General features: G+C 39.0%; 2 protein-coding genes across 3 annotated transcripts in view; both read right to left on the bottom strand.

Moving 5' to 3' along the window:
• Positions 1 to 8,827, bottom strand: part of lipca (lipase, hepatic a) — a 16,053-nt gene extending 7,226 nt beyond the window's left edge. For both annotated transcript variants that reach the window (XM_088412266.1, XM_088412265.1), the window contains exons 1-7: positions 8,590 to 8,827; positions 6,399 to 6,586; positions 5,319 to 5,498; positions 3,514 to 3,631; positions 3,205 to 3,438; positions 330 to 575; positions 81 to 195 (exon numbers count right to left, since the gene is read on the bottom strand). In XM_088412266.1, coding sequence (XP_088268392.1) covers positions 81 to 195; positions 330 to 575; positions 3,205 to 3,438; positions 3,514 to 3,631; positions 5,319 to 5,498; positions 6,399 to 6,586; positions 8,590 to 8,692 — 1,184 coding nt within the window. In that variant the 5' untranslated portion in view covers positions 8,693 to 8,827. The remainder of the gene's footprint in view (positions 1 to 80; positions 196 to 329; positions 576 to 3,204; positions 3,439 to 3,513; positions 3,632 to 5,318; positions 5,499 to 6,398; positions 6,587 to 8,589) is intronic.
• Positions 8,828 to 11,785: 2,958 nt separating this feature from the next.
• On the bottom strand, positions 11,786 to 25,412 carry aqp9b (aquaporin 9b). The gene is made up of 6 exons (XM_088413282.1): positions 25,190 to 25,412; positions 24,582 to 24,708; positions 21,267 to 21,404; positions 20,626 to 20,744; positions 19,710 to 19,927; positions 11,786 to 12,439 (listed from the first exon to the last, which is right to left on the bottom strand). Exons 1-6 carry the CDS (start codon positions 25,289 to 25,291, stop codon positions 12,277 to 12,279), a joined length of 867 nt encoding a protein of 288 aa, XP_088269408.1. The 5' UTR covers positions 25,292 to 25,412; the 3' UTR covers positions 11,786 to 12,276.
• Positions 25,413 to 26,083: the final 671 nt, after the last annotated feature.

A 26,083-nucleotide genomic window follows, 5' to 3' on the forward strand; every position in this document is an offset into this window, starting at 1 on the left:
GAATTATTCATTTCCAAATGCTGTCTTGCGTGCAATAACACATGGCAGCGCATTTCACAGGCGTGAACGATGGTACTCACAAGGCGATGGGGAGTGCTCCGCTTTCCTCTTTTGTGCCGGTCAGGGAGATGCTGAGAGCGGGCTTGATGCTCAGCATGGAATGCGCAAACTGGATTCTTAACTGGTAGTGATACACTGCACAGGAAGAAGATCAAGGCAGAATCTCCTTATCATGTTTCTTTCTTTTTCTTTTTATGGGTAAAACGGACAATGCATATTTGAAAACAAAGGGTGCAGCAACACAAGTCGACAAAATCTAAACGTGTTACGTTTAAAGGGCATCCTGGAGCGTGTTTTCAGGTAGAGCTTCTTGTTGCGTTGCCCGGCGTGGACCTTCTTAATGTTGTAGCCCAACGTGTTGCAGCGGTTCCTTCGACAGTCCAGACACATGCCTCTGTCAAAGGCCCGGCTGTCGCTGCATCTGTACGCCGTGCTTGGACGGTCCTCGTTGAGCACAGAATCCATGAACAGATGCACAGAACGCTCATGGGCGCATTTGGCTGTTTGCCCAAAACCTGGAAGCGTAGAATGAAAGACATGGCACATCAGCTTTACAGAATTGTGCAAAATGTGGTTATACTGTAGCCTATCAATGCCACAAGATGACAGAAAATATCCACTTAAAAATATATAAAATACAGACGGTAAAGAATGTACGTTTTTGACAGCAGAAACATGTCGTCAGAAAACATAGCAGACATCACAGTCGTATATGTTTTATCCTCTGTGAAAACTATTATTTATTATTAAAAATTTTACTGAATCAATTCCGAAATGCTTCTTTATTGTTTGTCTTTGACTGCATCATACTGCTCCTAAGTGGCCAATTAACTATTAGCAATTTTCAGCAGTATATAGGTATTTTGTAAATATTTAATTTGATATTTCATGAACACTTAATACACTGGAAAACACATTTCGCCACTTGCCGTCACCTTGAAACCTCATAACATACACAGAGCTTAGGCCAGAACCCATTATGGCAAAGTTTGCATTGTCACATGAACAAACCCAGATAACATACGAGCCTTGATTGTTACCTGAGACTTGATTAAATTTCATTTTCATTATACAACAAGTCTAAGAATGTCTTTTTAAAGGTATGAATTGTAAATGAAAGACAGTTAGCTAATTAATAAAATGTGTTTTTTACTGCTGATCATATGTCAAGTTTCCCTGGAGCAACACAAAGTCCGTTAAATAGTAGCCAAAAAACAGTCCTTTGCATTTAATTTAAAAGCAATATATTTTTACTGGATGGTTTGATGCAACACAAAGTACAATGAATAAATAAAATAAAGAATACTGGTTTTCTTGATTAAAATAATGTATTTTTCTTTTGGCAACTAAATTGATAGCTCAAAGTACCCACTGGCTGTAGGTAGTGATCCCATCTGGCTTGGGCACTGATAGGCTGTGAATAGCTTTCATAATGACATTTAGATGTACGTAAACGACCATGATTCTTGTCCAAGGCTGACACCTGTCACACGTTGGCGTTGTCCCGTCCCCTTTCAAGTCATCACGTGACTGCGTAGCCTGGAGGCAGCTCGCCTCAGACAGTCGAATCAAGCACAGGAAGGAAAGGCACATGTTGCTAATTAAATCTCGAGCTTGACAGATGCTTTAATGTGATGCTTGCGGTCATTTTATGCGGATGCCTTTTGAGGCACTAAAACACCACCAATCGGTGAGCCACCGGCACTCAGCTGGAGGGAATTAAATTCATCTGCTCCAACGCACACAGGGAGAAACTGTCAACACTAGCATAGATGAACGGGCTCAGCGCATCCAGGCTCCTCGAATCTCTGTTTTGAGGTGGTGGCACTAATTAAGAAAAAACAATGTTATGACAGAGCAGTAGAGGAGCATGCGACGCATGGCTTCGTCTCGGGCTGACGTTTGCCTTTACACATACCGCGCATCAAAATATTTCATTTGGAAGATGAAAAAACTACAGCGAGATTGCCATGTTATTATTCTGAAAAGCTTTTAACAATCTTAACATTATTCATTGTTTTTTTTTCAATACTATTTTTTTATCTTGCACCGTGGCTATAACTTGCTTGCACGTCCCTTTCAATGATCGGGTTCTATGTGAAAAAATTAGACCAAGATAAATGACGTCAAAACTTTGTCCATCGAACAACAGTGCTCTAAAATCGGATCTTTTTATTTTTTAACCAATCTAGTTGGTTGAGGAAATTTCAGACACACCAACCAATAAATTGATCAGAATTCGGTTGGTTATGGGACTACCAATTTGATTGGATAGCGGCTAACTGTTAGCCAAACAATCAACACATATTATGCAATTAAACCTCTGTGGTACTCTGACTGACTGGTTAGCGTGTCCGCTTACCAAAACATACATTTAAGGTCTGAATCTGGGCTTCAACAGTTCCTTTATGGATGCTTTAGTTTCCTCACAACATCCCAAGACCTACACGGTCAGTAAAGCGAACAGTCTGAACTGTCCATAGATGCAAATGGATGTTTGTCTACACAAGATCCAGTGTGAGTTTTTATTTTTATAGTCATTGGACCAATCACCAGTTTAGATTGCTTGAAAACACTGCCATTCTAGATTTTGCTGTTTTAAGCAAAAAAAAAAAGATGGCTGGACACATACTCACCGATTGGATTGATCAAATTTAACTAATTTTTTGGATCAATTTGACCGATGCATTTCTAAAATGAACTAAACATCAATAACTTCAACAATGTGACAAAGGTCCACATCTACTGCTACTTATATCATAGATGTGCCTGTGTCCTAAAAACAACCAATCACATTCAAACACAACATTAGTTGGAGCCAGCCAACACTTTTCTTGATTTTTGTTTCAATTGTATTTTTTTTCTTCCTATTAAAAGCCTGAAGGTTTTTTGAAATTCAATAAAATATTTAGGTTTGTTCATCACTTCTTATGTCTGCGCATGTGCTGATAAAAGGGAGAGAGAGAGTGTGTGTGTGTGTGTGTGTGTGTTTCAAAGTGTTTGCACTTTGCATGTGCCATTAGAATTTTATGGTCATTTTGCCAATGACTTAATGGAACCTCCGAAACCTCTGGTGCTGCATCCAAAAACACAGCACATTTACCTGGTGTTTTGATCTGTACGTTTGTAGTGCAAGATGCTCACCAAGAAGGCCGTACTGGGAGACGTGCTCGTAGATGTTGTGCAGGTGGCACCCAGGTTGGAAGTCCCCACCATTGGGATAAAAGTCATAGTGGGCCACAGCTTGCTTGATGCCCACACTGAGGCCCAAACGCTGGTGGGTGAAAGTGTGAACGGCATCCACGAACTCGGCGTCGTCTGGCGACAGCCTGTCCGCTGGCGACATGCCTTCAAATAAGGGCCCGGCGGGATCCAGGCCTGCGTAAATGTCAAAGGTCACCAAGAATTGCTGTGTGCGTCAACACATTCTTCAAATTTCCACTTCAAACTCACCAGTAATTCTTCCAATTTGTCCTGACCCTTTAAGATAGCTTCCTGCAAACCCAGAGATGTGAGCGCCCAGGCTATAACCAATCAAATGAACCTTCTGGAATGAATAGTCAAAGTGCTCCTGTGAGAGTGAGAGGAATAGAATTCTATTACTACTTACTATCATTAGTACTCACAGTCATTAAAAAGTTGGCGTCAGCGGTGCAAACAAAATTGCACATCCAAGAAGCTATTTCAGCATTTATTCCATATCCTAGATCTCTAACTTAAGGTCCATAGATGAGTTTGGTGTTTATTCTAGCAAGTTTTTTTTTCAACTAAAATTGTTTAACTTTTGGCATACTTGCACACAACTAGGCCATACAAGTAAGCTCACCAGAATGCAGAATAAGATCCAATTTGTGGGTAAGACTAACTCAATCCTCCTGGACTTGTCACACCCAACATGCTCACTGGCAGTTTCACTGCAGCAATAACATGAAATTGTCTTACTAGTGTGTAGAAATATCAAACAGTAATATTTATAATAAGCGAAAAAAAAAAAAATGCTTGACACCCGACTTAAGGTCTTTGTCCAAGTAGCTCGTTGTCATCATTAGTGAGACTATAAAGTGCACCAGTAGAACGCCAAAGGAACTCACGTACTAAATCTTTCTGTAACTTTTTACTTTTTTTGATGACTGTTTAGTCATTTAGCCTACAAGTACGTGAAACTATTTCACTAATAAACTACCATGCTGCACTGGTAACACTGCTAGGTCCAACCTCCTGGTAGGACCGAAATACCCACTCATAGGTTTGACTCATGAGCAGAGACCTTCTATACATTTTGCATTCACTACAAACACACTCCTTGCCATTTGACTCGGAAGCGTCTCAGACTTGGCCATTGGACCATTGGCCATTTGCCAAAATATTTGTATTGACTCAATCGAGTCCAAGATGAGCCATGCTATGAAGCCAGGGGAAAGAGAAGTTGAAGCTAGACTTAGGGGAGAAGTGAGCATTTGTGAGCAGCAGTATGGTTTCATGCAGGATATGTACGAGGACAGTAAGACAGTGGTGAGATGTGCTGCAGGCATGACAAAAGATGGGCGTGGGACCACTTGAGGGATCAGCTCTGAGCCACTATTCATTCGCTACTGTGATGGACAGGCTGACAAATGTGCTTCGAGGGAAATCTCTATGGACTATGATATTTGCAAATTGTGATCTGCAGTGAGAGTAGGGAACAGGTAGAGGGGAAGCTAGAGCGGTGGAGGTTTGCCCTGGAAATGAGGGCAGTAAAACATAGTATATGTGTGTGAATGAGAGGGACTCAAGTGGAAGAGTGACGATACAGGGAGAAGAGATAAAGACGGTGGTCAACAGTCCAGAACAATGGAGAGTTTGGAGAACATATGCAGTCAGGCTGAAACAGGTGGGGAAAATTTTCAGGTGTGAAGACTTTCAGCTAAAACGAAAGGAAAGGTGTGCGAAAATGTGGTGAGACCAGCAATGCTATTTGGCCTGGAAACAGCGCCAGTGAGGAAAAGACAGGCAGAGCTGGAGGTAGCGGAGAAGAAGATGCTGAGGTTCTCTTTGGGAGTGACCAGGATGGCTTGGATCAAAAATGAATACATCAGAAGCACAGCACATGCTAGAGGTTTTGGAGATAAAGTCAGAGAGGCCATACTGAGATGGTTCAGACATGTCCAGAGAAGAGATAGAAAATATATAGGTTGATAAGAAAAGTCCAGTTTTATTGTTCAGACTGTCCTACTAGTGTGCAAGATTGTCAACCAGCTGTGAAAAACCCATTTTGGTACCTTGAGTGAGGACAACAGATGCGCTATGTCTTTTCCAACCGTGCGCGTGCTGTGCACCGCTTTGGGGTAGTGCTGGTAAGCAAGGGACAGCCAGTCGGTCATCACCACGTTGACGTCTCGCAGATGAGTCTTGAGGACAGAGGCCAATCTCCTCACCCAGCTCTCCATCATGCCATCCATCTGACCAAACATCGCAAGACAAACCATCTTCTCCGTGTTGCTTCTGAAGACAATAACTTTTAGTGCTAATGTTAATATTATGACCAAGTATAGATATATACAAAACATACATATTTTACACTTTGCTTCTCTAATGCATGTGTATTTTTTCTGATGGCTGCCCGTCTTTGGATTGGGCACCGGCACCCAAAATCGTGTGTACATGCAGATTACTGTGGTTGCAGTTTCCAAGCATTTAGAATTGGACTTTATCTCGCTGTTTCTAATATTGCGGTTTCCCTCATTTTGTTCAGTGGCTGAAGGGGCCAAGCATATTCCAAGCAGCAGAAAGCTACATACATAGGAATGCACAAAAAGAAAAGAAAACAACTCCTAGGAAAAATTCAAACACATAAAAAAGTGCAGCAACAACATTTAATGACAAAAAAATGGAAGCAAAATAACAACAAAGCAAACGCGAAAAATCTGTGTTATTTTTGCATTAGTATTGTTGTAAATTGTCTTTTCATTTAAGTGATAGAATCTTTTTTTTTTTTTTTTTTTACTCTGTGGTCTTTAAATGTTTGCTTTATTTGGCATTTTTTTACTTGTAACATGTGTTTGCATTTTCGCTTGCCATTTTTTTGTTCGCTTCTTTAACATTTTCTGTGTTTTTGTTGATATTCTGTCAGTTGCAGCGCGTTAGCCCTCTTCAGCCACTGTAATGTAGTTATTAATTGGGTGACAAATTATTCCAGATTCTCAAAGCCGCCAATAAAACTAGCTGTTACATGGATAACCCAATCCAAAGTCGGCACTGAGGCCTTTTTGAGAAAGCCCTCATTAAACAGAGCAGGTGTAGCCGCGGTGAGTCGTTCCTCGTCACGCTTCACAGCGAGCCGGCCCGCAGAGTGACCTTACCGACCACCCGTGAGTGATGATGATGAGGGGATTAGTGGCGTTGAAGCCGCAGGACGAGAGGCCGTGCAGCTGCGCCGGCTCCAGCGTGCAGGTGTCCTCCCCTGCCACCAACAGCCGGAAGACTGAGCTGCTGACATGGGGCTCTTTCGCCTTCAGAGGGGCCCACTTGTCACCGGGAAAGGCCACATCTTGGGGAGAATGCACATGCTGATATCCCATTGACATAACAGGTTTCCTAGATCCAAAGCCTAACCTTAACCAATGCAACAGGTTGCCTAACTCGAACTAATTGTGTTTTGTGTGTATTGATTTTTTCCCCTCTATTATGTAACGTTTCTGAATACTAGTAGGACAACTAGTCAGGTAAATGTGCTGAATTAGTTGAGACCGCAATGTCAACCCGAAGAATTTCATAAAGTCATTTGGTTTTCAACGATTGCAGTTTTCCGTGGCAAATAACACTGTTGCCCTACTGGTATGCCAGAGTTGTCTGATTAGAGCAGATAATGAGTGTACTTGTATGTAGACATGAATCTGCGTACCAAAGATATTGATTAAACGTTAAAATGAATGGAAAGCTTCTTGAGTGTTTATGCACTAGCTTACGGCCTTTCAATCAAGCTGACAAAATAATTCATTGCGCTAGTACAGTGCTTCTCAAATAGTGGGGCGGATTCCCCTTGGAGAGGACATGAGGCGATGCCAGGCAAAAGGCTTTGTTTTTGTCATGTCATTATCTTTTTTTTTTTTTTTTTTTAATTTCAGGCCATTTGATGCACATTTTTTTCTGTTTTGTATTGAGCTGTATACTTGTATAAATGCTGTAAAAAATAATCAACAGTTGCTGAACGTTGCTTTTTTAAGTGCACTACTAACTTTACTAGGCCCAGCTAGTTTATTTTACACGAGTGACATGTATTGTCCAACTAGTGTATTCAAGTTGTCTCACTAGTGTGCAGAAATGTTTTACAGTAATGTAAGGCAGTTGTCCCGAAACGGCACTTGCAGTGGGGAATATAAAAGGGTGGCTAATATGCTCGTCATTCTACTACTCTGCCACTCTACCGCAATCAGAAACATTTCCATCCATCCATCTATTTTCGCTTATCCCCAAAAATAAATAAACAAATGAATAAATGAACAAATAAAAGGAATAAATTGGAGGCGCTGTGGCAGACTGGGTAGCATGGATGGATTGATGGATGGATGGATGGATAGCTGGATGTATGGATGGATGAATAGATGGATAAAAGAACTTGACACGTGGGCCCAGTGTGTCTTTAGATGGTTGCATGTTGATCTATTTTTAGTTTATTTTCTTAACAGTAAAGTCACAGCTATACTTTACAGCATGACAAGGTGTTGTGAGGTACTGTAAAAGGACAGCTGCTCTGGATAACACCTTATCATCTCTTTCTGCTGTTTGTGCACCAAACCCTCGTGCCGCATTAGCACTAGCATTATTGCTAATGCTACAGTTCAGACATCCAGTATTTAAAGTGCTTCAAAGGTAACAGACAGACTTATCAGACATAAGAGGCAGGCTCAGTTAGTTAAACAATAACACTGTGATGAAATGAAAACAAACAATTCAAGTGACTTATTATTGTTGTGAGCTGGCCAGAACTCTTCAGCGTATATTCAGCAAAGACATCACAGTGTATTAGATTAGTGACTTGATTGCAAATGTGGAAATACAGAAATTAACAGTAGCGTTTATTTATTTATGTATACATTTTTTTTGTGCTTTTTTTTTTTCAAATAGGTGAAGAAAGAAACATTTCAGATTACCACTAATTCACAATCACTTAATACACCAATACCTAGGAAGAATTTCCTCAAGTATTTTGCTCAACCTAAATTTCCATTGAAATAAACAGGATATTCGTATTCTAAATTAAATATATATACTGTTTTACCATGTCAAGATTAGTGATTACCAACCGCTGGATTGCTGTAAATTATTCAAGTTTTTTTGAACGCTTCAGAAATCTATCATTTACTATCAAGAGATGTAGCCTATTGTTTTGCTCAAAAATGCATTAATATTTGTTAGTGGCCTGTGCTGATTAGATGTTACTCTTACATCCACGCAAGTAGTTTCCAAGTTTACAGTATACAAGTTTACTGTTGATTTGTCTGTCTTTCACTTGACTGATTTTGGAGCTCGTGAAGTTCTCGTGTCACTCACCTACTGGATTTCCTCTCATTTTCCTTCCATCGACGGCGCGGCACATTAGCAGCAGACAGCACAGGAGTTTGAGCACAGAAAAGATGTCACAGCAGCTCATCATTCCTCCAGGTGTCCCAGTCAAGTCTGATAATGAGATCCTTTTTCTCTGGTTGTTTGTGTCAGATGGGCCGATTTGTGGTCATGTGGACTAACAGCGTGAGAAGTACAGTAGAGAACATACGCGTGAGGCCCACAGCTGGCTGCATATGGATAAGGGGCACTGGACCCGTGTTGATTGGCTCAGGCCAGGACGGAGGGATCGAACAGGTTGTGAAATACCCAAACAGTGGGGAGAGCTTCTGATATAATGTAATATGACCCATGAGCCACTTCCAACTTCCAGTACTTGCTTAGTAGTTTCACAGTATTCAGTATAATCTCCAAGATGTATTCAGCACTACAAAACTTCTTAGAAGACTAGTTTCTACCAACAGTATTTTCTATTCATTCTGGAAATAGACTGTTTTCAATATTTATATTGCTCTTGTACATGCATTGCAATCACATGTATTTGTGATTTTTGCAGGTATTTACTCTCGTACCTCTGTGCATCCATGGGTGCCAAAATCAAGTAGGGATGGATCAAAATGCAAACAAATAAGGGCACTTCCAAAGTTCATGCTCTTTCCAGTCTGGAGTTACATTTAGTTGAAAGTGAGCTCGGGTCGGAATAAATGATCGGATTAGATGTTCAGCAAATTAATGCAACAGATAATGATTTTTCCCTATATACAAGTGAACAAATATGAAGAAAAAGAATAAACCGGAGCAGACATACTGTATTATCTGTTGTACAATGGTGGTTACTGCTTTTCTCTACCGTAAAAATTTTCTTTGTGTGGGTAGTGGTTTGAAATTATTGAGATTGTTTTTTTTTTTAAGTCATCCAACATCTAGATAGCTCCCCATCAACTCCCAATGAACCCCAAATGGTAGCATTCATTCAAACATCACACCGGTCTAAAGCCTGGCCATTTCTTAAAAAAAAACAAAACAAAACACCTATTGATTCATGGTGGTTGTTTTGTTTTAATGGTTTTGGTCAAATGTGTTGATTGCATTGCTATATAGGGTCTTGTTTTGAAACATATTGCACCGTCGACATTTTAAAAAAAACAAACAGATGACTTGACATGGCGATCATTTAGAATAAATTTAGAATATATAGAATATTTTGACCTTGTATTCCTCTGTGAATATTTAGACTGAGCCAAAAGCACTGGAGGGTAATTAAGACTTCAGAAGTATATTAGGCAGCTTCCCAAACAAGCTTTTAACCTCCCGTATAGGAAATCATTACAGCGCCATTACTGTACGACACTCATTAAATATGAACTTTAAAACTTGACTCTTTATTCAATTATCCATTAATGCACATATTTAGAAATCATGCTGCCCATTATTACTGACATTAGAGATCAGCAAAACAACAATGTAGTCTATTTTTATATGCTTCCACCTCAGTTTTATTTGAAATACTGGACTTGCACGTACAATAAAATAAAAAATAATTTTATATGTCAACTCCTTTGCAAAAAAAAAAAAGAACACACACAGATTAATTCATAACCATGCAGTGTCAAGTAAATCCACATTTAAGTTTTTTATTACTTTCTTACACTACAATTTAAGTTTCTACATGTAAACAATTACAGTGTTACAGGCTTTTTAATGACACTGTAGCAATACAACACCAAACATTTAAGTGTCACTTTGACTTTATAGCTTGCGGGCGCTTGAGTACAAAAGAATGGACATGCATAGAGTCATTTAAGGCGGGGGTTTCTTAAAATAAGGAAAAAAAAATGAGGAAACAACTCCAACTACTGACACAGCTTTGAACACATGCAAAATAGAACTGAAAAATAATGATTGTAATGCTTTCGTATACAATGAAACCTCCACAGGGCACATGACATTTTTCAGTCCAACATGATCAATATAATTAATTATATAACATGCAAAAAAAAAAAGAAGTCAATATTACTGAAAAATAATTATTATAATGCTTTCGTATAGAATGGAACCTTCACAGGGCTCATTAAATTTTACAGTCCAACATTACCAATATAATTCATCTCAGCAATGCCAAAAAATGTCACACAGGGTAAGTACTTGTACTTTACCGTAGTTTTATTTGACAGTAATTAGATTAGCTTCTCTAAACGCAGTTAGGAGAGTTAATGGTATGTGCATTTTATGAGGCCACAAAGGGCAGACTCGCAACTATAGGAAATATCATACACATATTTTTAATACGTGAAACACAGTTTCAGAATTTTAATTACCGGTACATTTTGCTGTTGATGTATTTTTATTTGTATATGAGAAATGAGGTTCACTCCATTGTGTATTTCATCGATGAGTGTTTGTGTAATTGTGTTTCTTTGCGTGAGTATGACAGTTAAAAATGCTAGGCAACAATTTTACTTAAACATTACCTACACACTTGGTATGATGGACCAGACAACTTGACTGCATTATTTCTTCTTGACAAAAATCACATTAAAAAGACCACAACTTGGGAGACAACATGGGAAGGAATAGTGTGGAGGTTCCGCTGTACCTTAGATAACCGTATATACATATTTATAAATATTTAGTTATATATGTAATAATCAGAATAACAACAGTATATTTAAAGTATATTTAAAGACCATGCTGTTTTGAAAGGGTGTGTGTATGTGTGTTCTGACAAAACCAGGCATATGTCGGGGATTTTAGATTTGACTCAGTGAGAAAAATACAAATGTCTTGATTTTCATTTTCCAGAAGCCAAAAAAATAAGAGATCAGTAGACAATGAATGTGCCAAAACTTTAAAAATGTGTTTTTCTCAAAACTGGGGATTTCAACTTGGCAACATTCAAATTACTGTAACTTAGTGAATTTTACCTCCTTATGCATAAGTTTAAAGGGAATTATGTTTAAAATGAGAACATATCAATATCCCAATTATCATTTTCACTGATATAAGCCTGGTTCTGTGGAATAAATACATATATATATTTATATATATATATATATATATATATATATATATATATATATATATATATATATATATATATATATATATATATATATATATATATGTATATATATATATATATATATATATATATATATATATATATATATATATATATATATATATATATATATATATATATATATATATATATATATATATATATATATGTATATATACTGTATCTATGTATATATCTCCACACATTTATATACAGTACGTACATAGATCACATGCAAGTACATTTTCCCTCTAAACTGATGTTACAATAATATCCTAATATACTGTATGCTCCATTTTGTCTAAATAATATTTACCTAAATGTATTGATAACTACTCAGTCAAAAAAAAGTATTTAATATTTGTGTGTGTGTGTGTGTGTGTGTGTGTGTGTATTTTATAAACAATTTCCCTCTACTTGGTAGTTCAAATACAGCATCGTAATTAAAAAATATTCAAATAAAAAGTGAATAATAACAATATACCTGTGCCATTTAGTAAATTATTTTTAAAAGCACTTTGTAATTGTCGTATTTCAATGATTGGTTGGGCAAAAAAACTGAGTTCATCTACAGCTTGGCAAAGAGCCGATTCTTTTTGTTACCATATTTGGTTCTAAGACAAAGTTATAATTTCATACTTTTGCTGACCGTTGTTCTCTTCTTGTTGTTTGGGTTCGGCATGGTGCAGCTCGATGAAAAGGAAGTAAATAGCAGCTCCCACTGCGCCACCAACCATAGGTCCGAACACGGGGATCCACCACCAGCAACCTCCAGCCCTGCAAGCAAAAAACACATTGATGTGAACACAGACCAATTCTATTGATTTTAATCACTAGATCGACTTCACTACAGCGGTTTAACAATGGTCATTATTGCGGTACTAGGATCGCTCAGTATATTTTTTATGTGATACTTAGTCCATAATGTTTGAGAATGACTGCACTGCAGTATCCTTGAATTCTGTGAAAATAACTGAGAGTAAAATGAACAAAAAAAACCATTTGAAACGATAACAACATGCAAAAGTCACTTGGCTGAGATAGCATCGTGACGAAACAAAGAAAAGTATATGTGTTGAAGGAGCATTCACACAGTAGGACATCTCAAACATCAATAGAAATACTAATGCACCAAATCGCAAAGTCTACTCCGTGACTGGCATTGTTCGGGGTGAGTGGAAATATTTCATAATTTTTTTGAGATAAGAGCAGCCAAGTCGCGTGGGGCAGGGAACACACATTTTACGACACTGGCAAAACCAAGCATAAAAGATTGGATCATGATGAGTGCCTTGGCCAGTTTAGCACCCTTGATCTGTCAAGATAGCATTTAGCTTTAGCTAAATTAATAACAAAATCACAAGATTGACTCACAATTAAATTTGTTATATAGTTCCTGATGAGAATAGTTTTATATTACAGGATGTCCACAGTCTCTTTGCATTTGCCAAGAATATTACAAAGTACATTGTTAAAGGGCTCAACCTTTGGGAGATTTTAACCGTATTACATTGTACAATGGCTGATGATGATGGTGAGACCGCATACCACCTTTGCAAGAATAAGCACACACGTCTTTTAGTTTAATTTTCAGGATCTGAGGAGGAGAGGTGTTGCACTGAGTCGGCCAAGTAAATAGCAAATGTTTTACTGTAGAAAATGCAAAGTGGTGAAAATGTGTGCACACAGCCAGATAATCAATGTCAGTAGAAAAGAATTCCCCCACGGGCGGAACTGTTGTTGTTTATGAATATTGGTTTTCCACAGGACCGATTTGATAAGAGGAATGGCTCTTAGTGTAGTAACTTGATACTGTTAGGCATTTTAATGTCAGTAAGTGCCTGTTTTGGCTCCTTTAGTCACTTGGCTGGGGTAGGCTCTAGCAACCCTTGTGAGGATAAGAGGGTCAAGATTATGACGGCTGGATGGATGTTTCTGCATCGAATGACGTCATGGAAGGGGCGGGGCAGCCACACTGTGAGAGAAGTGGTTTCGGTAAACAAGACCTTTAACTTCCCGGTTGGAATTATCAGTACCATACAACTCATATGTAATAAGAAATGACAAGATGCAATTTATAAGCATATATCATGGGGAAAAATATCATGATCTAGGACAGTGGCTCTCAGCCTTTTTTCAGTGACGCACCCCTTGGGAAATGTTTTCAGCCAAGTACCCCTTAATCTGCCCGAATAATTTTTGGGTTAAAAATAAACGATTTTAAACGTGCCATCAATGATTGATTAATTCAACCTTAGAACCTCCTAAACATAATCAACGTAAAGTGTCCTGTTTTGGATTATAGAAGAGATCTGTTATCAAAAAATAACTTCACTGTTAATAAATATTTGTTCACAAAAAAAATCAACATAAAATGTCAGGCCTGCTCTCGAAAATAAATAATTATAAATAAACATTTGTCCACAGAAATATCTTAAATATTAGAAGTCCTCCATTGGGATTACAGTAGAGATCTGTTCACAAAAATCAAAAATCAAACATCAAGTGTCAGAGCTGTTCTAAAAAAGAAATAATTAGACAAAAAAATTTGTCCACAGAAAAATATTGAACTTGAAGTGTCCTCTTTTGGGAGAAGAGATCTGGTCACAAAAAATAAATCACTAACTTGACATACAACGAGAGGTGGCATGTGATAAGTTTGGTCGAACCATTCTAGTATGGGGCAGAATCTGTTTTTTTTTTAAATAATTAAATTGAATAACATACCGAACATAAAATCTGCTTTATGAATGCAAATTTCCCTGATACATTGAATTAATTCAATAATTATTTTTAAGTGATTTTTGCATGTTTGTTGGTTTTATTTAAACTCTTGAGTACCCCCTGGAGTTGCCCCCAGGGGTACCCAACCATACAAAGTAATGAATGCATGCATATGAATTCATTGAATGAATGTAAAAATATGATCATTGACTCACTGAAGACAAAAGCACCTCAACAATACTAAAATATCCACAGATTTGACTACTGACTTACGCATTTCCAATAAATGCGTTTAATCACAAAGCAACTCCATAGATACTCATTTTGGTCTTGGCCGTGAAAATGCATTGTTCATGTGATCATAGATGAAACCCTACCCACTTCCAGACCCGCGCATGAACGTTGATGTCAATGTGGACCGTTGCAGGTCCTTGCCTTATCCCCGATTAAAGTAAAGTCTTCTAATAAGCTGCTCTAGTGCGTCTGCTGCATTTTTCCTCGCTGTCATTTGGCTGACTTTCTATTCGAGTGATTAGCATTGTAGCACAGCGGGTGAAGAAAGAAGCTGGTTTATTCCAAATTTAAACAAAAGTGAACAAGATCCTCGAGGGGTGGGGCGGTGAGGCTCTCTAGTCTGTCCTGGAGGCTCCCAGGAAGTCTTATGCTGTCGACAGGCGACATGCCAATGGATTATCCACTTATGTACCGCCTCATTTAGAGTGATCTGTCCAGGACACTGGGGATCAAGAAATCCCCTGCCTTGATTGGAAATATTTTTGCATAAAATGCATTGTGTGTCCACAAAGTGCTTTTACAATAATATAATAATAGTAAAAGTCAGAAGTAGTGCTACGAATAAATCCTGGAGTACGTGGAAGTACATATTTAGTTAAAAAAAAAAAAAAAAACTCTAGCAAGTAACTTTCAATCATCAAACCAGGGCAGGAATGCCAAATAAAATCTAAACTAGGAATGGCCATATTTTTCCAGTCAATATTACATACTGTAAGTTTCTTCTGCTGATGTTGGACACTTGAATGTAAAACATACAATAAGATGTTTAACATAAGACTAATCATATATGACACACATGGATGTTTTTTTCCCCCATATAAGCGATTCTTCTGGAAATGTTCGGATTCACATCATTAGTCAGTGTGGGAGAATGATTACCACAAAATAATGCGAAAAAATCTTTGACGTAAAATTGTGTTGTCCTTTGAAAAAATATCAATATATTTTGAAAAAGTCCACGTTAAAGTGAGACCAAAAAAGTGAACTGTGATATGGCGAAGGATGATATCATAGTCTGAAAGAGCAAATCTATCCAGCCAAGTGTGACAAACATCCACTATCCAGGGTTAGTTTGGGATTTTTTCAGAGTTAGTTTTTAATTTGACTTACCGTATGTATTTCATATTCAATTAGTTTGCAGTAATTTTAAGAATGACAATAAATATTCTGTAATTAAGTAAAGTACCGGGACATAAAATCAAGTATGATAAATCATGTATGAAAATAATGTAAAACTATAAAAAAGAAGGCCATTTGTAACTATTTTTGGTTAGCTCTATTAATAGAAAATGTAGTTTCAGTCTTAAGTGCTGTTTTTTTTTATTTTAAAGACAAAATCTTTTTTTCAATTGCATTTCCATTACTCAGAAAGTTTTTTGTTCATTCAGATGACATTGGCACCGTCTCATAATGTACACAGCACGCACAATTTATGGAAATGGGGCCCTTGTTTTTAGTGTTGTGAACAACAGTAACAAAGGACAAGGCCAAAAAGAAAAAAAAAAACTTGAATATTTACTCCTCATTTAGTAATACTTAAATGGAGAATAATTGGATGAATTTATTCCACAATATCTCCATCCCTTAGAAATCGAATGATAAGCGCGGTCATTGGGGAAAGGCAAATGAGGTGGCTCGGGCATCTGGGACCAAGCGCTGGCCTTCTTTGCGTGAGTTGCTGCCCCCGTGAACCCGCCGAAAATGGAGGAAAATGGGCGGACGGATTAAATATAAGATTAAACGCGGATTAGATATAAGATTAAATGCACATATGTTTTACTAAAAGTAGAGCTTATGCATGCGTCAATATGAGCATATTTTTGAAGTGCTTAAGCCATATGGTGATTAACATGGACACACAAGGCCTTGAAGAGTCTACATTTATAAAATATGTTCTGTTTTGATTCTTTTTTTTTTCAAATAATTCCATCAATATTTATCCTTAATGTCGATGATTTAAGAATGATCTACAATTCAATACTTTTTTTTAGACAATCAAAAAAATCAAAAGGTGTCCCTAAACCTTTGGATGGTTCTAGTTATTCTTCAAATAAATTGGCAAAAATCTCAAAAAGGTAAATTTCGCATCGGCGCAATATGGTGTTATGTGTAGAATTGTGAGGTGAAAAAGAAGAGAATGAATTAAATTCATTTAAAAACAATGCTGTAACATAAAATGGGGGGAAAATAAAGCACTGCGAACGTTTTGCGGTGTTTTTGTTGTTAATCTCTCATTTGTTGCATCAAAAGAAGTGCCGACTTCATTCGGATGAAGAAGCCACATGACCTGGAAACTTTTTACACTACATTATTATTGTCACTTCAAAGCGCCGCTGTGGAACATTGCCAACGGGGTTTTAGAAAGTCTGGTGCAACTGAATCACTGACAGACAAGCATGTCATCCATTAAATGAGTCCAGATGAATCCGGTCCAATTTTCCAGTGACTTTATCTTAACGGGAATTCAAGCTTAGCTGTGCTGCCCAGGAGACTTTACTATCTGATCAATATGATCCGCACACTTGAGACAGAAAATATTTTAGGCCCAAAAAACAACCGCACAAAAAAGGAGTTACAAGAAATGTTGCACTTTAGCATTTTGTACCAATATTGTTTGCACCCTGTCCTTTAAATGCATTTTATGCTACCTTCATTAAAAATGGATGGACAGCAGCTAAAGAAGAAAACGTCAGTGAGGGTCTATTGGCTCAGAAATATTATTCCCTCAAAGGCATTATGTTTTTAAAGAACCAAAAATTATTGGTGTTTTCTACTAGTCGTTGTAGTGCATTATTGTGTGAATGCTAAAAGTATTAACACATGTTATTTTACCTTTATGTCATTTTTCCCACTATAATTTGGCATTCATTTTTGTTCTACCTTTCATGACCGAACAAACCATTCCGACATCAGCATATTCCAAAATTCCATGCTTCCAATGCTATTATTTTTCTCTTTTATAACTTTCACAGTTTTCCTACGTTATTCAGCCCCCACCAAATCCCCGTTCGTTCCTGATGACAACTCCAAAAACGTGTTCCCATTTGAAATCATAAATGCTCAGCTCAGTCAGTTAACCTTGTGATCAAGTTTCAACATTTCCACAGTTCCTGCTTTGCAAAAATGTCTTACTTTTCACAAGCATATTTTTGACTTTTCACCAACAAAATTCATTAGTCATCCAGGCAAAGGTGGTTTTGGTCATACTTCAAATAGTCCTACATTTCTTGCCCACAAGTCTCATCTTTCAAATTCAACACATTCTAACAATACACTCCCTTCGGAGTGTATTTCTTCCCTTCTCCACTTCCCTTCTCATTTTTTCTCATTCCCAAAGACCCTTAATTTCCCAAATATTTGGACAAAACTGTTTCAAAATGTTCACATTTTAATTATTGTTTTTCCACTCTAGTTTGCACATTGTTTGACCCATTCAAATGTTCTAAATTCTGACTGTTTAGCTTATCTCTACCACATTTTTTCACTTTAAAAATAAAAACAATATTTTCATCTTTTTTTCCCCTCAAATGTCCAAATGTTTTGACCGATTCAAACCGTTCCAATATCAAACTGTTCGTCCCTGGTGAAATTGCTTCCTCCAAAATTCAGAGTAAAATGAAAAACACTTTTCTACATTCCTTTGCAATCCACGGTTCCACATTGTTCAGTATCATTCTATATCATTCAAAATCATTCAATTTTGTCCCATGATTCCAATGCGTATCATTGCACATGCTTGCATAATTTTTCATTCGGCTTTCAGCACTCACAAGCAATTTCCCCAGAAATTGCTTCATCTCGTATATGTATAAAAGCCGACTAAATTTCCACGAGGACCGAGGGAAACGTTCTGAAGGCAATATGTCCCGTGTACAGTAGTGGACTGTGATCAAGCGAAGTCAAAAAAGTTGCAGTAGTTTGAAGTCGGATCTGACTACCGGGTCAAGCCACTTTGGCATCCTTTCAGAGACAAAATCATTGAATATTTTATATCGCGGGCAGGCAAATGAATTCCATGAGCGGCAATGAATGCCACAGTACAATTTCAAAATTCAGAATATACACGAGTGCTCTTTGAAATATTCATAACAAAGAGAGTCGGGAAGGAAGAGACGTGGCTGTGAATTCTGCTTCTCATGAGGGACGTGCAATAATGCATTGTGGGAGTGTCATCAAGCGGTGAGCCACGGCCACAATGCTGCTTCACTTTTACTTCAATTTGTCACATACTGTCGTGGTTCACATAGGATTAAGCACGGTTCCGGAAAATCCAGAATCTCGTGTGTGTGTACTTATCGATGCCAGTAGTCATATACTTTGTGATACGATACTGCAGATACAGTGGGGGTAATGGCCATCTCGTCACTTTCATTTTCCTTTTGTTGTCCTAATGTGCGTTTTGGCTCGGACACACCGCTCACTTTATGTGGAGCAAGGCCGACTTATTCATCGGGGTCTTCTGAGTTTTGGATCGCAATGAAAAACGACGTTTATCCAGGTCACGTATAGCGTTGTTGATCATAGAATAAAGGCAATGTAAGATATGCATCTGTTCTTAAGAGGTCTGGCTGAACCCACATTACAGTTTTGATGCATTCACAATCACACTGTGCAACACAAGAGTTATTCGGGAAATTCTTTCCTACTTATGTGTTAAGACATATTTTCTTATAGAGTTTTAGTAAGATATTAGCAAGGATAGATGAGTACTGATACCAAGTAATGGTTTTTGCATTTTTTCAAATTGGTATCGCTCTTCATAATGCATTCTTGTGTATCAAAAATATTCATGGTATCAGTAATGGGCATCGGTATCACGACTAGACTACTCAAGACTACCCATGAATTGGATTGATACAGTATTTTACAGTACCACGTAGGTCCCCTGAATCAAAAATATACAAACAAAAATGGCTGCGTTATTTTTGAATGGGTGGAAGAGATTAAGAGCGTTTTGATTAGAAAAATACAAACAACAAAATATACTAAGGAGTCAAGGTATTCACAACATGTTCTCGATTCAAATTACCTGAAGACATCCCATCCCCATCCGGCCACGGCGGTGAAGAGTCGCGGGCTGAGGTCTCGTGCGGGGTTGATGGGATAGCCACAGTTCAAGCCCATGGACACGGCGATGGCCAAGATGATCAGGCCGATGCAAAGGGGCTCCATGCCTTTGGGGGCGCCGATGTTCCTCGAGTCCGTTATGGCCAGGATGCACAGGATCAATGCAGCGCTTCCTGCCACCTGACCCAGCAAAAAAGTGGTCAATACATTGTAACCCCAAACCAAAACTCATAAATTCTCTCAAACTGCGATCACCTTTGTGGTTTGCTTTAAGCTTACTACATCGCTTCCTCGTTACACTGCTTTGTGACGCAGCTTTAAACTAAGCAAAACTAAATTAGAAAAAAATCAAACTATGTGGTGAAAAATCGTCCGTGCCTTTAATGTTGCAACCCACATATTCCGAACATATCCAGGCCACGTGATATCTATTTTCAGCATTGTGCGGAATTGTTCACTCAGCAGAGAAACAAGTCACATCAACGTTAACATTTATGCCCATGAGTCCATGTATGCTCTCAAGCATCTTTACATGCTCCAGTAGCTTTTACATACACTACGAGTCAGTGTTACGTCACATTGTTTGCCTTCGTCATCATTAATTATTCCATGTGGAAACCACGAGCACTCACAGACCATGAGCCTGCCTGCCTGCCTATCTATCTATCTATCTATCTATCTATCTATCTATCTATCTATCTATCTATCTATCTATCTATCTATCTATCTATCTATCTATCTATCTATCTATCTATCTATCTATCTATCTATCTATCTATCTATCTATCTATCTATCTATCTATCTATCTGTCTGTCTGTCTGTCTGTCTGTCTGTCTGTCTGTCTGTCTGTCTGTCCATCTTTATGTTTAGTTGTTACCTGGTCGAGGAATCCATTTAGCGCAGAGAGATGTTTTGCAGGATAAGAAGCAAATATACCAGCTGTGGCGTTCTCTCCAGTAACGATAAATTCTCCATTGCTGTAGTTCATTAAAGCATCTACAAAAAGAGCACATGCAGTCAAAAAGCTGTTTGAAAATGCAAATCACAAATATATGGAGGAAATCACTGTTAGGAAATGTCACATGTTCAAATCTGAACAGTAGAACTGTTAAAGTGAATACAACAATTTCAGGAAGATATCAATAGTCTAATTGCATAATTGTCCAGGTATTATTATTATTATTTTTATATTTGCAGGAAACAAAAAGTAAATTGACTTTTATCGTTTTACTGAGAGCAACGTCTCAGTATCATTGAGATTGAAAATGAAATGCCAAGCATAGCATGGCTTCACCACACAGTATGCACACCATGTATAACCTCTTCCATATGTGTATCTGCAGTTAGCAGTTTTCTTTAGTCTGTTTTGTTCTTTCGTTTGTTTGTTTTTTTTTTTTTGCAATATCACACGATCTACCAATACAACCTTCATGATCGACCCGTTGACTGTGATTGATGCATTTAGCATCACTACACAAGAATGGTTCACAAATACGACACTTGACCCTGTTCACTCACCATAATTCAACATGTAGACGCAGCAGGCTCCAGCAAAGGCCCCCAAAAACTGCGCTGCCACATATACGGGAAACTTCTTCCAGGATATCTTGCCGAGCATCACCATAGCCAGGGTGACGGCTGGGTTCACGTGGGCTCCTAACGGAGCCACATAGCACACAATCATTGCTCTGACTTAAAAGGGGCATACTTCTGTGACTTCAAAAACTGGATAGGTTGGAAAACTAGATTTACAGATTTATTTTTCAACATCTCCACCGTTCCTTGTTGTTTGATTGCTCAGGTCAAAGAAATACAGTTAGTGCTGCGCTGGCGCCAGCTGGTGCAATCTTGGTGCCAAGAACTGTTGAGGTGACTTGAGCAACTTTCTTTAGAGTAGTCCATTAGCACTATTCTGCGGCATCCTTTTACGGTACATTATAAACTTTTTTTAGTAGTGGCGGGAATGACTTCACTTTGGCTATTCGGAGCATGGTTCGATCCCTATCCCTTGAGGATGATCACGTAATTTTCAGGTGAGTGGCAGTGGCTCACAGCAGCAGTGTGCACATCTGCTGGGCAGCGTTGTGCACCTCAGTGGCCAGCACCTTTTACCGGCCAGAAAAAGAGGGACGGAGTGCGCACATATGTTTTGCTTACACGGTCACATTGGGACATTTGCGTCAGGTACAGCAATCCCATGAACCACATAAAATCTGCAAAGCTATTTGAATACACTATATAGAGTCTTTTTTCTTCATGCACTGCCAAGGAATCCGGCCAGACTCACTATCGTCAATACTCGAAACAACTCAGGTGCAAAAAAACATGAGCATACCATCCCTAAAATTTAGAATTAGAGAAGTAATTCTCTCTGAGACCTTATAAAAAGGATCTCCTGACCATTCCTGACCCAGGAAGCGTCGTCTCGATCGGTACTTGGTTTCCTCGGCTACCAAATTACAAAAGGAAGCAAAGCGGCCATCTGAAAATTTCTTGTCTGCCGGTGGAGCTGCGGATAGCCACTCCTTTCACCACCGTCACCCCCCCAAAATCGTAGTGAACAACATACCATCAAAATGTTGTGGGCCTGTGCTGACAGTGTGGGCTCATTTATTTAACACTCTGGGATCTCCATTTTGACCTTTCTGTGGTGACACCGCTGGGGGGTATCAAGCATGCGGCCATTGTTCATGTCCCCATCCTGTTCACAAACACCGGGCGCGACAAAGCAGCCAGACGCAGCGGGCCCAATTGCATGTGACATAATCTGGCTGAAGCGGCTTAAGGCACACGTAGAGCGCGGGTCATTAGAGTGACCAGGATGTGTCACACTTGTGCTCCGCCGCCCTCCAAAACGGGGGACTACAAAGCGAAGACAATTGTATTTTCTTGGGCGACGGGGCCTCCCCGCCAGGGAAACCTTGAAAGGCGGGCTGCTCACACCTGACCCCCCACCCCCCTACCTTCCTCTCTGGAAACCCATGCCCCAGTAAAGCTCATTAGTCCAATACCTATGATCATCTTCAGACATGTCGTCCCACAGAAGCTTCCCACTGCGCTGTGGACCCCGGGGCCCAATGGCCCAGTCATGCAGCAGAATCTTTCCATATATTAACCTCCTTGTCCTCTCAAGCCTTACCACTACAACTCTCATTAACCATTGAGAAAGCAACGAGACAGCACAAGCGTCTTCCAGTCAAATCCTTACATTAGGTTTGTCTGTATCCCAATCAGATCTTGGTCAGCAAAAGAAGTTTGTCTGCCATCCTTCTGTCCGTCCATCCGTCCGTCCTTCCTTCCGTCCGTCCATCCGTCCATCCGTCCATCCGTCCATCCATCCATCCATCCATCCATCCAATGAAACCACATCCTCTTTTCACCCATAGTCAACTGGGATAGGCTCCAGTTCACCTTTGGCCCTTATGAGACAAACGTTTAACCTTATTTATTAGTTATTATTATGACTGTGCCTTCTGGCAACTGTCAATGTGGTATTCATTATTGATTTGATTTACTTTATTCGGTATTTGTAGCCATGGAAAGGGACAAATTGTTTGAGCTTTTTCATGTGTGAGTTCTTGCCCCACTAACTTTTGAAAGTTGCAATCCAAAATTGTACTGCAAGCTGTAACGATGTCTTCTCCGCTTCGATTTAAGATGTGCTGTCTCTGAGTGAAGGAAATGATGTGCATTGATAAAACCCGCACATTAAATCCTTTCATATTCACTCTAAATACGGTTTAAAAATTAATGATGTTCGTTATTGATGTTTTGCGAGCCAACAATCATTTTTAAGGTATTATATTTCAGGATATTTTAATATCGCTGCGAAGAAGGGCTATGAGTACTGTAATAGAACATTTTGATATTCAATTCTGAAGCGGGTGATACTTTTTTTTTGGGGGGGGGGGGCAGTTCATGTAGGAATAATCACTAGACAACAATATGACAAAGTTTTAAGAAGGCATATTATGGATTGTCCTCCAAACAGTTTTCAGGGATTTCAATAACATACTTTCGTCACAATATCACTTGTACAGATTCCCATACACTTTACATGAAACATTTCCTAAGGAGGGCATTCCCATATCATGCAAGTGACTTTAAACAGGAAATTTTTGAGAATGTTAGGCAAGATATGTTCAAGTATGATAGGCAGAAGTACCAAATTAAAGCGGCAGCCATTTTGCCACTACACTTGCCATCAACTATGTGGAACATGAATTAAGCATCATTTATCTATCTCAGTGGTGGCCATTTTGCCGCTTGCTGTCGACTGAAAATGACATCAAAGTATTTCAGGGCTCAGGTGACAAGCAATCATGCGGCATCCGTTTTCTGACTTTGCCATTTACACGCTGAGCCGTGATTGGTCGTTGCCTGAACCCTGAGGAGCTGTGTGTCATTTTTAGTCAACAGGGAGTAAAAAAATGGCCGCCACAGTGCTGGATCAAAACAGATGCAACTGGGGCCGCTCAGAACTTGTTATTGAATAGAGAATTTTTTATCTTGACTTTAATTAAAGATTAATAGACAGGTTAATTAAACCTTCTGTCATTAAAGGTTTGCAACATGGGACTGAAAATGTGTCAGATGCTGAGAGGTAGGTCTATTATGTTAACAAATGTAACAGCGCTGGCTTATCTGTTATGCTGCTTATATCTGTTCCACAGATATTCATAATTCATAATTCAAATGTTTTTAAGGATGATGCCCGATAATCCTGCTTGTGTCACTTTTACATTTTTCAAGTAGGTTTTCAGTAGCATCAACAGCAGCCATATGATTCCCCTCCACTACTGTTTTAGGATATGAACGCAAACTCGGGTTTACCTGAAACCCCTCCTGCGACATAGGCGGCCATCATCAGTCCCAGAGTGAAGCCAAGGTGGATTGACAGGGGCTCCCCCAGAGCCCCCTTGCTCAGGACAGCCTGAGCCACTGAACCGCATCCAAAGAGCTGCGAGACACACAGGGATGAGAAGCCGCTCGTTTGTTTTTCTTTTTTTTTTCACCATTCCAATTATAGGCAGCCTTAACACTAGCCCCTTGTCCAACAACAGCCTTCAACTGCCAGCAACAATTTGTCTGAGCAAAATAAAGAATCCCCCCACTTAGTTTTCACAAAACAAAGGGAGAGCAGTCATCCACACATAAAAAGGCTGCACTAATGGGTCACAGTCATTGAACTTAGGAGGTGACAGGTGGAGGTGAAGAGAAGTGGGGCAAAAGCTCACAAATATATTCAATGTAAGGACATTTAAAAACTGACTATGATGCTGAAGATGTTGTTCCTCATCAAAGTGCGTGCTACATGTCTCGCTAGTATGTGACAGACAGCAGAGTCCCAGGAGAGCTCGAGAGACACCTAATTAGCAGCCTTAAAGCGGCGTTTTAAGCTGAATGACAGGTGCATACAGGCAGACGGGACAGCTACTCACTATCAGGACAAATATCCCCAGAAACTCCGCCAGAAACTCCTTCAAGATGTCTCGCCTCAGGGCAAATCTCGCCTTCCACTTCCTTCGGCATTCACTCTCCATTTCCCCTCGTCACGTTAGGTGCTCCTTCCACACAATAAACACATAACGAGAGGAGAGAGGAGAAGCGATGATGCTCGCTACAGGTTGCCGCCTCCCACTCCATGCCAGAGGCCCGGCGAGATGCACCTCCCTTTGCCACCACTAGTGGGGCTACTTTGGACACCGAGGACCACCTAGAAAATAGAAAACACAGTACAGCACCATCGTCGGGGAACCTAAGGGTTTGGGTTCATTTATTAATATTGTAAGCCAATGTAAAATCACACCTAGTTCAAACTGCACTTAATTATGGGAATAAACAATGACTTTAATAATTATAAACTGTAAAGTACTGCACATACAAAATTAAATAGAAATTGTGCCAAAATAAGTGCTCTGAAACAAAAAAGGTTGAATGAAATTATATTTAACTATACAGACAGTGATTTTCTTCACGTATCACGAGAGGAAGCCCACTAAGACTGTAGCTATTTGATACTTTTTTTTTTTTTTAGAATCAATTATTTTTCCAATGAGTCCCTCACAAAAAAATAATATTATTTGCCGCCACTTCATGTTTTACTGTAGTATGTGTGAGTTTGTCTATGTATGCCTCTAAAAGACCTGGTCTAGTGAGTGACATAAGAACAATTTCTTATACAGTAGGGATAGTACACATATTAAGCCATTTTCAGCGGTAAATTGTTATCATTTTGGCCATAATTAATTCTTGTACAAATACAATGCCAAAAAAAAACCCAAATTCCCACTTGCTCTTGACTAAAACTGACACCACATTTGCTTAAGGCTCAT

This window comes from Hippichthys cyanospilos, chromosome 4 (assembly GCF_059441005.1).
Source record: "Hippichthys cyanospilos isolate Australia breed blue-spotted pipefish chromosome 4, RoL_Hcya_1.0, whole genome shotgun sequence".
NCBI classification, from domain to species: domain Eukaryota; kingdom Metazoa; phylum Chordata; class Actinopteri; order Syngnathiformes; family Syngnathidae; genus Hippichthys; species Hippichthys cyanospilos.

Excerpts from the sequence above, each read along its gene's own strand:
- aqp9b (XM_088413282.1), bottom strand. The coding sequence starts at position 25,291 with ATGGAGAGTGAATGCCGAAGGAAGTGGAAGGCGAGATTTGCCCTGAGG. Across the intron at positions 19,928-20,625 it reads TAAATGGATTCCTCGACCAG|GTGGCAGGAAGCGCTGCATT; the intron begins GTAACAACTAAA and ends TTGCTGGGTCAG. Across the intron at positions 12,440-19,709 it reads TGGGGATGGGATGTCTTCAG|GGCTGGAGGTTGCTGGTGGT; the intron begins GTAATTTGAATC and ends TTTTGCTTGCAG.